General features: G+C 36.1%; 1 protein-coding gene across 7 annotated transcripts in view; it reads right to left on the reverse strand.

Annotated features, from left to right (window-relative positions):
- PDE1C (phosphodiesterase 1C) overlaps positions 1 to 17,595 on the reverse strand; it is a 510,042-nt gene that overhangs the window by 30,215 nt on the left and 462,232 nt on the right. The window contains exon 18 of one of the 7 annotated variants that reach the window (XM_019825664.3): positions 415 to 3,850. The exons of the other annotated variants lie outside the window; for them this stretch is intronic. Within the exon in view, the coding sequence (XP_019681223.1) occupies positions 3,837 to 3,850 (14 nt within the window). The 3' untranslated portion in view covers positions 415 to 3,836. Of the gene's footprint in view, positions 1 to 414; positions 3,851 to 17,595 lie in introns of those variants that run through there. 7 annotated transcript variants of the gene reach the window in all.

Raw genomic sequence — 17,595 nt, forward strand, 5'->3', positions numbered from 1 at the left:
CCTGTTTTGTTTTATTTTTCTTAAATCCTAGAGCCATAGAGAAGTTTTCATTTTTTATTTTTTCACAAATTTGGCTCTGACAATTTCCCCCAAACTACTTGCAATTTCCTATCCCTTATGATAAGCTATTTGTGTCTCTAGGTTATGTTTGCATATACTTAGAAATTAAGCCTTTAGTGATATGCTTGGTATATAGGAGCTGCTGAATAAATGTTCAGGTAAATCTGAGCTTTGTTTGCACTCACAGGTGGAGGGTGGAATGCAGCGGGACAGTTGTGTATGCACTTCTTGAAAGCTGACTGTGTGCCGGGCCCTGTGGGGGACCCCCCCTGCTGCTGCAACTCCTGATGGGATATGTGGGAATCTCAGAATCAGAACAAAGTTTCCAACTGGAAAAAAACAACGTTGCCTGGATTCTTTAAATCCCCTTTATTTGGGACATAATACTGCACACATAGGCTTTAATCTCAGAATCTTCTCTATCTCATTATGAGAAAAAGATTTAGTGCTTTTTTTTTTCTTGTTTTCCCCCATACTCCATGGGGGACATTATGAAATCATTTTTAACATATAAGTCTCTGCCCAATGGTTAAGAATAGAAGAAAATATATATTCTATCTATCTATCTATCTATCTATCTATCTATCTATCTATCTATCTAAACAAAAGTGATCCATAACAGAAGTGATACTAAAAGACCAGTATTCTTACTCCCAAACTATGGATTATAAAATTGGTCTCCATCTTTTTGTCTACATTCTGTCTCACGTCCTGTAATAATGTTGCTCTTTACTTTTCGCTTTTCAAATTTACTAAAGGCGTGGTTCCAAGTGGAAAATATAATACAATGGCTTTAATTCAGCAAATGAAATAAACAGGTACACTCCATTGTTCTTTGGCTCTTAGGTGTTTAGATACTATTTTACTGTTTATGTATATCAGGTCCTCAATGGGATCCTGTCAGATGTTTTCAATAGTTTTTAAAAGCTCCAAGAATGAAATGGATAATGGAAGAAAATCCATTTGAATTTAATGGGTTAGAAATGAGTCTCTTGCCTGCTGCCATAAGTTATTAGGGCTCATAACCTAAGAAAGGTTGGAGTGAATAAAGGATGGAACAAAGATCTCCCTATGGATGGATCATTATGCCATCAAAACATACCACATCATCAAAACCTGGATGTAGACAATTTGGTGACACAGGGACCCAAACGTTAGGGCCACCTGCACTGGAAAGTGTTCCGCCCAGGGATATGTAGAAATTGTGTTTTGTCCATGGTGGAAATGTCCCTACTGCTTTCTCCACACACTGGTCAATTCAGGTGTGTAAGCCCTTGCTTTCTACGTGACAGCCTAACACTAAGATGCCGTACTCCATGCAATGGAAGAATGTGTGTCCCTTATCACTGTTCTTTTGGAAGTTGTTTCAAGAGAACAAAAACACCACAGAGAATGAGCTAGAGCTTTGGAAATACTGACTTGTTTTATCAATGTTTTATCTACTCCAGTATCAATTTATACCACAATAATACATATATTTTTATTTTTAAAAAGTAGAATAATTTTGCATTTTTACTCAATGTCCCTTCAAAATACTTTTTCTGGATTTAAAAATGAGTTACATGGAGCTTTGTTTTTCCACACAGCAAATTCCAAGCAGAATTCTCTACTGAAAGCAATTCTCTTCCCATTCTTTTTTAGCTAATTAATGACTCAAGGCAAATGAAAAACATTTCCATCTCTATAGGTGCTAGAAAAAATGGCTATATTCCTGTTTCTTTCTCAGATATTGTTTATTCTTACTTGTTAAGAGTATAAAAAGGAAATTGTAAGCTTTCTATTTTGACTGGCTGCAAAGCTCTACATACAAAAATACAGAATAGAAATGAGGTAAAAGGCTCCAAGATGAAAGATTGGACATGCACTGGTTGGTTGTATTTCAGTCCTATACAAAACCATATCACCTCAAAGAGCATAGTTTGCAAACTGATGTCCCATGGACTGAATGCAGGTCACAGGCATGCTTTTTTGGACCCACATAGTCTTTGGAAATTTCTGAACTCATTGCCAATATTTGAAAATTTGGAGAAAGTTTACACAAAATCCAAAGTATCTAGGATCCCCATTCCTACGCAACACTAATCCTGTAGCTGACTAATAATTGCCCCCTTTCAACAGCACACACCTCAACATACAAATGACTCCAATTCCTCACAGTCCCTCCTGTCCTTACTGCCTCACTTACTGCCAACTGCCATTGATCGCAAGAACATATTATATGGCTTGATTTACTCAATTACTTGACCTGTCAGGCCTCTGCTTTGGATTTGTGACCACATTATTTACTGTGGTCACTGTTAGGAAAGCAGAGGGAACTACAGAAAAATATGTGTTATTACAATGCAAAATGTAAAGCTGACCAAAGAACTCTGTTTAAATGTCAGTACACAACTGTCATTCTATTCAGATCGTTCTGTTGGGTAATATTTCAGAGAGGCAAGAGGCTCTGTAGACTACATACAGGGTCTCCTTTCTGTCTGAAGAAATCGCAACATTTTGCCTTAGGAATAGATTTTTAAAATGTTTTGGTGTTTTTAATGTAGAAATTAAATCTGCAATGGGGAATACGCCTAAGCCTACCATCTAGCTCTTTCTCTTCCTATTACTAATCCCACTCTATCACCAGTATGTTCATGGAGTTTCCCCTTGGGAAGGACTCAAAGATTCCTTTGTGAACCATAACCATTTTTAAGCATCAGTTTTATCCAAATCAAAGCATTTAGACCCACAACATTACACTTCACTTATACTCCACTGGATTCCATTTCGACCTGGATTCAGGAAGTGTATCTTTATCCTTTTTCCATGCTATCTATGTCCATGATTCTTACTTTTGATTTGTGCTAAATTGTCTCTTGTGTGATATTTTTAAAGACTCACTAAAATGAGAAGAATTATCTGACATATTTCCCTGATACTAATTCCCTTAGCACTTCCCTGAATAGAAAGAAGAGTGATCAAGTGAAACCATAAATATGCAAAAGAAGAGGGCCAGCCAGTGGTAAAAATTTCAGTAAGCACTTAGTTATGGATGATAACCAATGAAAGCAATATGTTTCCAACCTAAACAGTATGGTCATTAGCTGAAACATTCAGGTTTATATTAATGAATGCAAAGATAAATAAAGTACTTACAAATAAAGAGTCCTATAGTATAATCTCTTTTAAAAAAAGAATCTCATATATAAATGGAAAGACGAGCATAAGAACAATTTTTAAGTATGAAAGAAAGTTGGAGAAAAAGAATGTTCCTGACTCAGGAAAGGAACAACCAGAGACTGGAATCATCATCTTAGCTGTGATGGAGGGCCAGCACGGCTGTCTCCACCATCAGCAGCCAGTACAAAAATAACAATTTAAAGTAACAGCATCGACAGTAATAAAATGGCGATTACTGTGCATGTGACTTTTTCAGACCTCCCTCAGCATATCCAGGATGTCCATCCAGGCCAGACAGGTGCCTTGAAAGCCAGCCAGGGCATTGGCAAAGAATTCTGAGGAAGTCCCTTCATGTTTTGTTTCTGTTTGTGCAAAAATCTCGAGTTGTTTTATTTGCCTGGGGGAGGATTTCCCCAGAGTTCTTAGACCTCACACCAGCTCCCAGAGAGCCATCTCTTGGAAGATGGCATGAGGCAAGGCCAAGTGTGGGGGACTTGTTTCTGAAAGTTGTACACCTTCCCCAGATATGGGTCTTTGTGAAGGAGAAGGAGAATGAAGAAGCTCAGCTAAAATGATGCAAGACATGGCAGCCTCTTTAATTGTATGTGAGGTGTGTTTTACTCTTCTGAATCTGAAAAAAAGAAAAAGAAAAAGAAAAGTGTCAATGCTGCCTTTCCCCCCTCCCCCACCTTCTCCACCCTCCATGTCTGAGGAGAAGAAAAATCTAAGGAACAACAACAACAACAACAACAACAACAAAAAAAAAAAAAAAAAAGAGAGAGAGAGAGAGAGAGAGAAGTATCAATTAAACATTTCCATACTAGTCATTGCTGTCTCCTTTGTAGTACAGTTTGTTCTGTTCATAAAGGGAAACTCTCAGTGGAGAATTTTAAACACTGGTTACATTCAAAATCTTACCAGTTACTTTAAACTTGACTATCAAACATTTGGTTCCCTCAATATGGATCTAAGATACTTTATTTTTGACCAAGATGACAGGGACTGCCTTGTTTGGCTAATATGCTTCAGGGGTCAGTGGGACTGAAAGGAATCAGATTCACTGAATCCCAGCCATTTCCATACCAAAAGCAATGTTCCCCTCTCAGAATTTTTGCCCTACCCTTAGAACCTTCCCAGAAAAGATTCAAAACAAGACGGGTCCCAGCTGAAATCATTGTGCAGATGGGCAAATCAACTGACTTCTCTACTGGGCCGAGAGTGAGGTGGTGGAGGAAGAAGACAAAGATGGAAACAGGACTAAATTAATGGAAACAGACAATGCTGGACTTTTTTTTTTCATTTGGCATACCCTACCCCTATGCAACCTCACTGGGCTTGAAAGGAAACTCTAAAAAGCAAGCAGACAAACCAAAACCATTATGTTATTGCTTCCCCTAAGTGGTGCATGGTCTGCCAGCCACTATGCCTTGTAGTTAGACAGGGTTCTCTCCTGTGCAGGACTCCAGGTGGGAGAGGAGTACAGTGGCTTAGGCTTTATGGATAACACCACCACCTACAGAAATGTCAGGAGTCAACAGTGGGTAAGGAACATTTCCTATTCAACTTTAAAGACTGAGATACTCTCCTAAATAAGACTTAGTTGAAATTAGACAGCAAACTAGTCAAGAAATAGGAGAGCCCTATCTGATCTATTGTAATTACTATCAACTCTCCATTTTCCAGGGGCCGTTGATCTAGCACTGCTGTTATTCCTCTTTCTTCATTCTGGTCCATTGTATGTTTACCTTCCATTAGCACCTTCACTTATTTGGGAGAAATACTTCTGGCCAATCAGTTTACTCTGATACTAGCTAGCACTGTCAGTGAGGGAAGTTGCCAGTTGCCTCCCTGCAACCTGCCAGAGGAAAGGGGTGGAAAAAAGGACTGAAAATTTCCCCCTTGATTCTAATTATCTATGCACAATTTGTTCTGTGTGTAAGTTGCAAGACAGGACCCCTCCTTAGGGCTCTGGCCCTGCCATTATCAGTTTGGGGGTCATATGTAATGAGCCTCCTTTTAGACAGTCATCATAGCACTAACCATCTTAGGAGATGTCCCCAGGTCCTTAAATACAAAACCAAATTTTATAATGATGATATAAGTTTGAGTTTTTAATGAATGATCAATTGGTTGGAAGAATGCTAGGGACAGACAGCTGGGGACTAGGACACCTGTTATACCCAGTGAGCCTCAATTAACCAACAGGGAAGTGATGCACATCTTATTTCATGCAGCCTGGGTTAGCAGTGGCCAGATGTCCAGTCTGCTGGGTTCCAGAGATGGAAAGAAGTCCATCTAGGGTCTAAGTGGAACCCACAGGCCTTTGACAGAAGACCTTTCTCCTTTTCTATTCATTGCTTATGAATGAGATGAGAAGTGGCTGGCTGTAAATCTGCATCCTCCCCTCCACAGTCTTTATTTACCCCTCCCCTCCACAGGGATGGAGGAGAGGGGTAAATAAAGGAAATGTGGGTTTAAGCTGCACCTGTGTTCATTAAGTACAGCCAACAGTAAAAGAAAAAGAGACATATGCTCTGTAGCTGGGTCTGTGACCTGAATGACTGTCATAGCCTTCCTGAACACATGCTCTCTCTAAAGTAGTTTCTATTTATGAATCTTTTAGGGCACTTACTGTAAGGTCCTTCATATCATAGCTATCTGCAAGAAGATGTTCTACCCAGATGATAGACTCCTTGATGGCAGAGAATACATCATTTATCTTTGTAACTCTTTTTGCATATAGTACAATGCCTGACATATAGCACATGCTCAACCAATTATTGTGGTTTTTTTTTTTTTTAAGTTTTTTTATTTTGAGAGAGAGCATGATCAGGGGAGGGGGGAGGAGAGACAGAAAAAGAATCCCAAGCAGGCCTGCACTATCAGTGCAGAGCCCAATGTGAAGCTCGAACTCACGAACTGTGAGATCACGACCTGAGCTGAAATCAAGAGTTGGACACTTAAACGACTGAGCCACCCAGGAACCCCAACAAATTATCATTTTTTAATTGAAAGTGAATTAAATAAGCATCAGGTGGATGGAATAGATGCAGAAGCATAGTGATGAGTAAGATTTTCCACCTTTTTGGAAATCTGGACTTTCATAGCATGAAGTAAAAACTAAAAAGAAAATCATAAATCCGGTTATTTTATATTTTATTCAATAGCAAGGTGTGATATGTCAAAAATGTATATTTCCTGGGGTGCCTGAGTGGCTCTGTCAGTTAAGCATCTGACTCTTGATTTTGGCTCAAGTCACGATCTCACGGTTCATGAGATTGAGCTCCACTTTGGGCTCTGCGCTGACAGTGTGCAGCCTGCTTGGGATTCTCTGTTTCCCTTTCTCTCTACTCCTTCCCTGCTCTCTCTCTCTCTCAAAATAATAAACATTTTTTAAATATTTTAAAAATATTTTAAAAAATATTTCCTTTGAAGAAATTGCCCCATTATGTAGACTCATCTCCCAGAGAAGGGACACCTGCTGTGTGGGCAGCTTTGACATGGTCTGGAAATCAGGCTTGCTCCTCACTCACTCCACACTTCCTCCCCTGAAATTTGAGTGCCTTATATTTGCTTTGTTGTGGTTTGGTTTTGTGTCTTTGTTTTCAATTTAAACTAAAATTGGATAAGCATTTTAAGCTAAAATTGGGTAAGACTACAGAGTATTATGAAAATAAGGTCCTGGAGACAAGATGTAAGTGACCACTCTGTATTTAACTGAGATAAAGGATTATTTTTTGTTACAGGGTCTCTGAATTCCATTGATTACAAATCTATGTTGGCTTTTTGGAGGCCATGAAGAGCAGTTAAACCCACCCACCTTTTAATGATTGATAAACTGAAATGGAAAATATCTTCACCTAACTTGGGATGATTCAAGAAAATATCTAAGTAAGTGCCATCCGTCCACCCACCCCTTAACCAAAGACTTTTCTTATGTCTCACAAAAGAGTAGCCACAGAGACTCTGAATCCTGAAGACATGCTGTATGAACTCATAAAAACATACTTACTCTACAGAAATTAATAACAAAGAATGTTTCAGCAACTTCATTTGGAGAAAAAGGAGCTGGAAATGTAAAACAGTGTGGTCCTGTTTATTCCACCCTTCCCACGCTACTCCTCCTACAGGTAAGTGGAGATGCTGTATGAAGCCACTTGTTGTAAAGATAATTGTTTTCAGAAGAGGCTTAAATTTCGATGTAACATGGTTCGACTCTAAAAATACGTTTATCTGTCATAATGTTTATTCCTAGATCATCTATGAGGCAGCCCTCACAGGAATCTGGCACCAGGCTTGAAAAACAACTGTAAACACTTTTCTTTTTCATTTTTCTTGGGTTTGATTTTTTACAGCCTGATTCAACTATCATCCAAGCTTAATGAAATAAGCTGAGTTGGCTGAGAAGAGAGTTGGGATTCAAACCACATTTTCAGGTTCCAGAAACTCTACCATAGCTGCCTCCCTATGGAGTCGACTTTCTACAAAAATGACAAAATGATACAGTAAGCAACGGAAAGAACAAGTGTGGTAAAACGTAACCCAATTTTAAATGTCTAGTAGAATTTCTGTGGGGCTTATAAGTGGGTCCTGGTTTTGTTTTGTTTTTTAATAATGAAGAAATGCTAAAAACCAACCAAACAAACAAACAAACAAACAAACATTATTTTAAATACAGCTGTTAGAATTTATCCAGGTACAGATTTCACTGTTTTAGGTCATAAGTGTTATTTTAAATGGTTATCACTAAATATCCAAAAGTATATATTACCTGCTTTCTCCTTGCCCCAAATGATAAGTGATAGGATTATAGTATGATTGTTCTAAGTTACTTTCACTGCATATAATACTAATGCGATAGCTCTGCTAAGACAGATGGGTAGATGGATGGACGACGGGTGGATGGATGGATGGATGGATGGAGAGATAAACAGACAAGAGTAAGTGTGTAAGTAATTTATAGGACTATAACTTCCTGAAACCCTGCCTATACCTACATGATGATCTGTCAAAATTCACTCATTTGATCTAAATACACAGAATACATACAAAAGATGGTGGTTCTTAGCTCTAACACTTGCCCATTTTTTTTTCTTTCTTTTTGATCCATGGCATCTGTGCTATAAACTGAGAACAATGATGGTATTAAACTTTTATTCTGTAACTTTTCTGCCTTCTTTCCCACTTCATACAGCATGCATGGTCTTTCTTTCCAAACTTAAAATTTGTGAATAACTCGCTCTCTTCTGTACCACACTGCCCAAGGTATTTTACTGCAGTTACTCTCTGTATTAAGAACTTAGTAGTTTAACATCTAAGGAAACAATGAAAACATTCAATTCTCCAACCGCTACAGAGCCTGGCCCACTCTGAAGAGGTAAGTAAACGTCAGGCACCAGCAGCCCCGACCACTCTTTGGTGCAGGTGAGGGTAGAGTTGCCTGTACACAAGAGTTTTGTTTCTGTCTATCTTTGAATCTGCTATTTTTGAAGCCAAAAGAGACCAGAGACTGACCACAGAGACCAAGAAAGTCCTTCACAGAAAGTTAAATGAGGCTGGAATTTTATACCTGAAACATTATGACTGTTTTATGTTTTTGTCAATTTTATTAGTTTAGGAAAAGGAATATAAGTTTCAAAATAAGTGAAAGAAAAGTATTTTTTCTCAAGCTTTCACTATGGTTCCAGAATATAAGATAAAGATAGCATGTATTATAGAGGGCTAATTCTGACGAAGATACAGATGTCATCACTTGAAGATTGGTGCCCTTCTGTGGAGAATGTTAAGAATAAATACAAAGAGGAAGCTTCGATACTTGGTTGATATTGCTTTTTTAATGGTTCTCCTAGAATGTGTGTGTCTAGAAAAGAAGTGGCATTAACAATGTAGACACTTGCTAGCTCCTGGCATTATTTCAAAGGAAGCTGTTATTTTAAAGAATTTTTATAATGTTAATAGAGTTTCTTTAGACAAATGCATTGTTACTTGTGTTTGTCTAATCTGTGTAGAATCTGACAGAATCTAATTTTTCTAGGGGGAAAACAGATAAATATTTATTTCATGAGTACTATGAAGTTATTTTTAAATCCTAAACATCAGTATTAAGGGAAAAGATTACATTTTCCACAGTTCCAAAATTATAATCCTTTCTGTCAAAATGGATTCCTTTAAAAATACAATGGTACATTAAGAGTGTAACGAAATGTCTAGAAGATAGAGTGAAACGATGAAAGCTTATATACCAGTAGTTCCAAGGGGAAAGTTGTTTAAAAAGATTAATTTTGTCATTACCAAAGAGTACATAATATACTTTCATTTGACATTTCTAGTATGTGGCTATTTGGTAAGAAACTGGAATCTAAATGGCTATGTAAAAAAAAAAAGCATGAATTGACTTCAGTTTTCTTTAGTATAACACAACTTAATTATTTTAAACCCACCAATTTTACATCACAATATTTAGATAATATCGCATATATACACAACATACATATACTGTATATACATATATTTACAAAAGTTTATGTATCTTATATGTAATATACATATATATATTTCACTTGCTGTTTTGATACTACAAATGTGAATTTTAAAAACACAAAAATGTATAGGAGTAGTAGCATGTCACCTGTTCTTTTATAATCTACCATGAGGATATCTATTATACACTGCTCCTTAAAAAGCATAAAGATATTCACTAAACCCAAAAGTATATAAAAATACATTGGTTTGAAATAGATGTGTGTAACCAAAAGAGGTAACTGCTCTGATTCACCGTGATTCATTGATCCTAGGACCATGTGTAAGTAAAAGGCTTTGTATTTCCATGTTCTCAAGAGTGTAAGTCTATAGCGAAAAGGAGCAGATACATTTTTGAAGCCCACCCCATTTGGCCATTCCTACGCACATATCCTGGATTGGTTAATAATTTTCACCAAAATCCATCCAAAAAACAATTATTTTGGGTTTCAGCATTGCTTAACTCACAGTAACTCTTGTTGGGTCAACCGACAGCACAGCTTCTAAAATTAACATGAAAATAACACTTTAAGCATATCAACCAAAATGTTTAAACAACAAGGGGTGCCTGGGTGGCTCAGTGGGTTAAGCACTGGACTTCAGCTTGGGTCATCATCTCACGGTTCGGTTCGTGAGTTCAAGCCCTATATCGAGTGAGCCCCACCTCTCTCTCTCCTCTCTCTTTTCTCTGCCCCTCATATGATTCTCTCACTCTTCCTCTTTGCCCATCACTCACTTGTGCCCTCTCTCTCAAAAAAAAAATGTTTAATCAACAAAACCCTTTAAATCTAACTAGTGAGATTTTATCCAGATGTGTGAGAATAACAGGCATCTAAAAAATAATATTGCAATTCTCTCCTCCATTTACCAACTTTCTGTAGTTTTCCTTTGACAGGGTCATTGGAGTGCAGCATCTAGACACTTGGGTTATCACACTACTTGAGAAAATAAGAATGTAAAATGTTTTGAAAAACAAATATTTCACGGCCCTTCTTGCTAAACCATACCATTTACTTATTATTCATGCTCCACATGTTAATACATACACGTAAATTTGTTACATAAATGGGTCACAGGAGTTTTCATGGACAAATGGCTAAGGGAAATGGGATATTAATCAGAACATGTGTTGTTATGATGACTTATCTTGACTGGGACCCAGGGCACTCCAGATGTTTGGTCCCTGTACACTTATGGAAAATAACTCACAAGGATGCTGTATTTTCACATTGAAGGAAATTTCTTTATTAAAGAAACAGGCCTACTTTTTGTCAATACATAAAAGGCTACAGTGCAGTCTCTTCCCAGAACTAAGAAAAAAAAAATGTTATCCTCTGAGAAGGAAAAAAGTAAAAAAAAAAAAAAAAACCCAAAGGATGGGATTAACTATTTGTAGAAACTACCTTAAGGCAGCAGCGGTTGACCTCAGTGGCATGATCAACAGCAAGGTGTACTGCAAATCATTCATTCCTAAAAGCAGTTAAATACTGTAGTTCTACAGGTTTTGTTTTTAAAGCAAATTAGAAAGGATTCAAGTTTATGGTTTTGGTAGCACTATCTTGAACGTGAGAGAAAAGGACAGGGTAAGGTAATAGCTAATGTTACTGGAACTGTTCACCATCTTGGCCTTTTTGTATCCACCACAGTTCATGATCTGAGCATAACTCTGGATGTATAAAGTTTATGAAAATGTGGTAGGCTATTGTGGGGAATAAAAAACCATGAGAAAGAAAAAGAGACATCTGCCTTAAAAACAAAGAAGTTTCCTCAATATTAGATGAATGGAGAAAGAAAATGTGGCATATATATATATATATATATATATATATATATATTTTTTTTTTTTTTTTTTTTTTTACACATATCAAGACGTATGCTCAGATCATGAAGTACTCCTGTGCTTCTTGTGTTAAGCGTCTGACTCTAAATTTCAACTCAGGTCATGATCATGCAGTTCGTAAGTTCAAGCCCCACAATGGGCTCCACACTAGCAGTGTGGAGCCTGCTTGGGATTCTCCCTTACTCTCTCTCTGCCCCACTGCAGCTGACTCTTCTCTTTCTCTGTCAGAGTTAAATAAGAACTTCAAAAAAAAAAAAAGATAGCTCTTACATAGAGAACAAAATTAATGAAAATCCAGAAAGCAGATTTCACTTCAAGAATTCTATGTCAAGAATTTTCAAGATTCCATAGTCTCTTCTATTACTCAATTGTCTTATTTGTAGCTTCTGCAATACAAATTGGGATAGAAGTTGAATTAAGATGGCCATTAAGACCACTGCCCTCCAAGAGTTGTGAACCCATTAGAATTCTGAATAAAATTATATTAACAAGCTGCTTAGAAACAAACCAATCTGTCAAAAATTGAGGGAAATATTAAATGAATACAAATGCCTGTAAAGTCCCCCATGGCTAGCATATATGGGATTGATTCAAATATGAGTGTACTGAAGATAAGTAAATGTGTTCAATTGTTTCTAAAGCTCTGCATGGGCCAAGGCACAGCCAGCATCAGCAACAAGTGATAATAAGATGCCCTGTGAGAAGAAAAGCATAGATGGGAACAATGAGGCAATAAAATGAGGCACTGACCACAAGCTCCAGTTTCTTTATTCTGGGTTATAAAGACAACCTAACAACCACTGTCCTGAGTAGTGTGGGAAAAAATATTTGAACAAAGAATGAAGTGAGCATGATTCCCTGAGATGAGAATACTGAGGTCCAGGTATCTATGCAGATTCTAAAACTGGCCTCAACAAATGCATGCCTCCTGAATAATGATATATGTGCCAATGTGTTTTTGTTTCTCAGATTTCTTAATATGAACTTAAGTCAAAAACTATCCCTGTTGTAAAGACAGACATGTGTCTCAGTTCTCCATGCACCCTGCTGTTTGTCTGTTTCCTCCCTAGATTTACAGAGAAGGGCACACCTCCAGGCCTGTACAGGCCCCATCTATCTCTCACTACCAACTCCACTGCAAAGCACATCCCATCCTTAAGGCAACTAACAAAAACATTCCAATTTTAGCTAAAAGATAAGAACATCAAGTACAACTCAAGTGTACAGGTTCAGACTCTAGCCTTCCTCTGATTTATTAATAATTTGGTGCCTCTATTATAATAGAACAAAACACAACTAACAAAGTCAAAGTCATGCGTTCCATTTATTTACCCACTTCCGAACTACTTTGATAGGATCAGCTAGATAGAAAACAGGAAAAACACATGCATTTCTTCAGTTGACTCTTGTAAGCCCAGCAGCAAGTCAAGGTCATGAGACACCAGACTTGTGAAGAATCAAATCACAGGCAAATTGCTTTAATGTACACAACAAACTTTTTAATCACAAGTAGTAGTTCTACAAAAACAAACAGGAATATTGGCTCTATTGCCTTCTATATTTTCTGCACTGAGATCATAAAGAGAATATGAACAACCTAAGAAATATGCAAAGAATATGGCTATAAGGCAATGAGCTGACAAAGTTGTGTCCTGACCGGCAAAGTGAAGTAGAGAGCTAAGAAATTATTAGGTGAATATAATATACAAGTGTAAAACCATCTCCCGACATACAAGTTTTGTTTGTTTCCTATCAATATGGTTTTTAATTTGGTTTTTAATTTACATTTCCTACTGGTGTCTATGATCTACTAATGTACTTATTTGTTAGATGTACATCTCTTCTTGTGAAATGTTTAGATCTTTTGCATGTTTTTCATTAAGTTATTTATTTTCTTATTATTGAACTTTGAAGTTTCTTTATATATTTTGGTACAACTCCCTTTAACAAATATAGGCTTTGCAAATATTCTCCCTCCATCTGTGGGCCATCTTTTCATTCTCTTAATAAAGGCTTCTGAAGAGCAGAAGTTTTTAATTTTGATAAAGTATAATTTATCAATTTGTTCTTTTATGGTTTGTACTTTTGTTGTCAAACCAGGAAATCTTCGCCTAACCTGAGATCACAAAGAGTTTCTCCTGTTTTTTTAACCATAAGTTTTACAGTTTTATATTTTAAATTTGGGTTTATGATCTATTTTAAATTAATGTTTGCATATGATGTGAAATATAGGAGATAATTACTTTGCATATGAATATATAATTGTTCCATCACCATTTGTTAATGACTACCTTTCTCCATGGAGAAATAATAAGTTGTCCATATACATGTGTATCTATTTCTGGACTCTCTAGTCTATTCTATTCACGCATTTGTCTATCTTGATGCTAATACTATGCTACCTTAATTACTATAGCTTTATTGTAAGTCTTGAAACAAGGTCTACCTTTTTAGTCCTTCAACGTTTCCCTTCTTTTTCCAAGTTGCTTTGTCTACTTTGGCTGTTTTGCATTTTCCATGTAAATTTTAGAATTGGCTTGTCAATTTCTACCAAACAAACAAACAAACAAACAAACAAAAACCTGCTAGGACTTTAATTGGGATTACATTAATCTGTAAACAATTTGGAGAGGACTTACATTTCCACTATCTCTAGAAAACCCCCCAGTATTTGGAACTAAAGAGTACACATCTAAATAGCTCTTAAATAAATGTAGAAATCAGAATGGAAATTATAAAGTATTTAGAAATAAATGTGAATACAAATGCAACATGTAAAATTTTTTGGCATAATACTAAAGTGGTACTTGAAGAGAAATTTATAGCACTTAATTGCCTACATTACAGAACAAAAAAAGATCTCAAATCAGTGACATTAATTTCCAACTTAAGAAACTAGAAAATAAGGCAAACTCAACCCAAAAGTAAGCAGAAGAAAAAAATAATAAAGATAAGAAATCAATGAAATAAAAACAGAATAACAATGGGGAATTTTAATGACAATAATTAGTAAAACTTATCCTCTAGCCAGACTGGTCTGGGAAAAAAGAGAAAAATAAACAAATTACCAATATAAAAAAAAATAGATTATGTCATTACATATTCCACAAATATTAAAAAAGATAATAAAATAACATAAATACACCTATTTAATTTCACTATGACCTGTAAACATACTTTGCATGACTTGGATCCTTTTCAATTTATTCGGACTTGTTTTATAACTCACAATCTGGTCTATATTGATAAATATTCTGTGTTCACTTGAAAAGAATGTGTATTCTCTATTGTTTGGTGTTCTATGGATGCCAATTAGGTAAAGTTTGTTGGTAGTGTTGCTCAAATCTCCCTTTCCTTGCTGATTCTATATCTATTTATTCTATCAATAATTGAGAGAGGAATAGTAATGTCTCTAAATAAAATTATAGATTAAAATTTTTTTGCAGTTCATTTTATGTATTTTAGTGCATAAGTATAAAGGATTATAATATCCTCTTGATAAATGGACAACCCACATCGGGCTTGCTTCTGTCAACATATCAGTGCAGAGCCTGCTTCAGATCTTCTGCTCCCCTCTCTCTGCCCCTCTCCTGCTTGCACTCTCTTAAAAATAAATTTTTTAGGGGGTGCCTGGGTGGCTCAGTCAGTTAAGCATCCGACTTCAGCTCAGGTCATGATCTTATGGTTCAGGAGTTCAAGCCCCGCATTGGGCTCTGTGCTGACAGCTCAGAGCCCGGAGCCTGCTTCAGATTCTGTGCCTCCCTGTCTCTCTGCTCCTTCCGCACTCATGCCCTGTCTCTCTCAAAAATAAATAAACATTAAAATTTTTTTAAATAAATTTTTTTTAAAAATCTGTTTTGTAAGATATTAATGCAGCCATTCAATTTTTTTTTAAATTTTTTTTTCAACGTTTATTTATTTTTGGGACAGAGAATGAACGGGGGAGGGGCAGAGAGAGAGGGAGACACAGAATCAGAAACAGGCTCCAGGCTCTGAGCCATCAGCCCAGAGCCTGACGCGGGGCTCGAACTCACGGACCGCGAGATTGTGACCTGGCTGAAGTCGGACGCTTAACCGGCTGCGCCACCCAGGCGCCCCTTTTTTTTTTTTTTTTTTTTTTTAGTGTTAGCTTGGTATACCAATTTCCATCCTTTTACCTTTGGGATATTTTGTCTTTTTTATATAAAGACAGAATATAATTGGGTCTTAGAATCTAAAAATCTCTGCCTTTTTACTGGGGTGCATAGGCCATTCACATTTAATGTCATACCTGATATCAGCTTAGTTTTAAGTCTATGATCTTGCTATTTGTTTTCTATTCATTTCATATGTTCTTTGTTCCCTTCTTACAGTTTTTTTTTTACCTTCTCCTGGATTAAATATTTTTATGATTCCATTTTATCTCTTTTGTTGGCTTACTATCTATATGTCTTTGTTTTGTTATTTTAACTGCTTTACAGTTTATAGTATATCTTTTAATTTATCTCAATCTACCTTCAAATGATATTACATCACTTTATGTATATTAGAACTTCACAATAGTATACTTCCATTTCTCCCTTCCCAGCTTTTTATGCTATTGTTGTCATACATTTCATTTGTATATGTTATATATCAAAGGTGTTATTATTATTTTGATTATTTTGTTCAAATAGTCAACGATCTTTAAGAGCTTGAAATGATATGAAAAAATCTTGTATATTTATCCGTCTAGTTACCATTTTTTGTGTGCCTCATTCTTTTGTTCAAGCTCATATTTGTAACTGACATAGTTATTCTACTGCCTCTCATTAACATTTCTTATAGTGTGGGTCTACTGGTGAATTCTTTCAGCTTTTATACATGAAAGGTATTTTTGCTGGTTTTAGAATTCTTAGTTGAATTCTTTTTTTCTGTCAGCATGTTAAAGACATTGCTCCACTATCTTCTCACTTGCATTGTTTCTGATAAGAAATTTATAGTTATTCTTACCATTGTTCAATTGTACATGAGTTTTTTATTCCGCTACCTGTTTTTTTTTTTTTATTTTCTCTTCATTACTGCTTTTGAATAATTTGATTATGACATGTTTTGGTGTAATTTTCTTCATTTTTTTTTTTGTGCTTGGGCTTTACCAAGCTTCTTGAGTCTGTGGATTTATAGTTTTCATCATTTGGCAAAATTTTGGCCATTACTTCACCAAATATTTTTCTTCCCTCCTTTCTCTATTCTTTATGTTAGGGACTCCAGTTACACATATATTAGGCTGTTGAAGATGTCCTACAATTCACTGATGCTCTTTACAATTTTTTTACTGTCTCATTTTGTATAGTTTTTCACTAGTCTTTTCTTCTGCAATGTCTAATCTCATGCATTGTATTTATTACTAATCTCATCCAATGTTATTTGGCCAATACCATCCAGTGTGTTTTCCACATCATACATTGTAGTGTTCATCTCTAGAAGTTTGATTTTGCCTTCTTTATATCTCCCATGTCTCTAGTCAACTTCCATACATATGGGCTATAGTTATAAGAACAGCTTTAATGTTCTTGTCTGCTATTGTAACTTGTTTCAGTTCTGGGTTGGTTCCAATTGTTTCTGTCTCTCTCATATTTTCTTGCTTCTTTGCATGTCTAATAATTTTTTATTGGATATTGGACATTGTGGATTTTACCTTTTGGGTACTATATATTTTTATATTCCTATATATATCCATAAACTTTACTCTGGGATGCAGTAATTTGAAAACACTTTGATTCTTTTATGTCTTATTTTCAAGGCTTGTTAGGTGAGACCAAATCATCATTTAGCCTACAGCTAATTACTCCCCTACTAATAAAACAAGACAATTAGGAGTATTCTACTCAAATCCCTTTAAATTATGAGATATTCAAGGCTGGCTAGTGGGAATGGGCACTTTTCCTGCATTGTATGAAGTATGAACATCAGGACCATTCCCTCTAATCCTTAAGTTGAATGGTTCTTTCTTGATCTCAGGTATCTTTATTGGTCAATCAGTACCTTGATGTATACTG

Source organism: Felis catus, chromosome A2 (assembly GCF_018350175.1).
Source record: "Felis catus isolate Fca126 chromosome A2, F.catus_Fca126_mat1.0, whole genome shotgun sequence".
In the NCBI taxonomy this organism is placed as follows: domain Eukaryota; kingdom Metazoa; phylum Chordata; class Mammalia; order Carnivora; family Felidae; genus Felis; species Felis catus.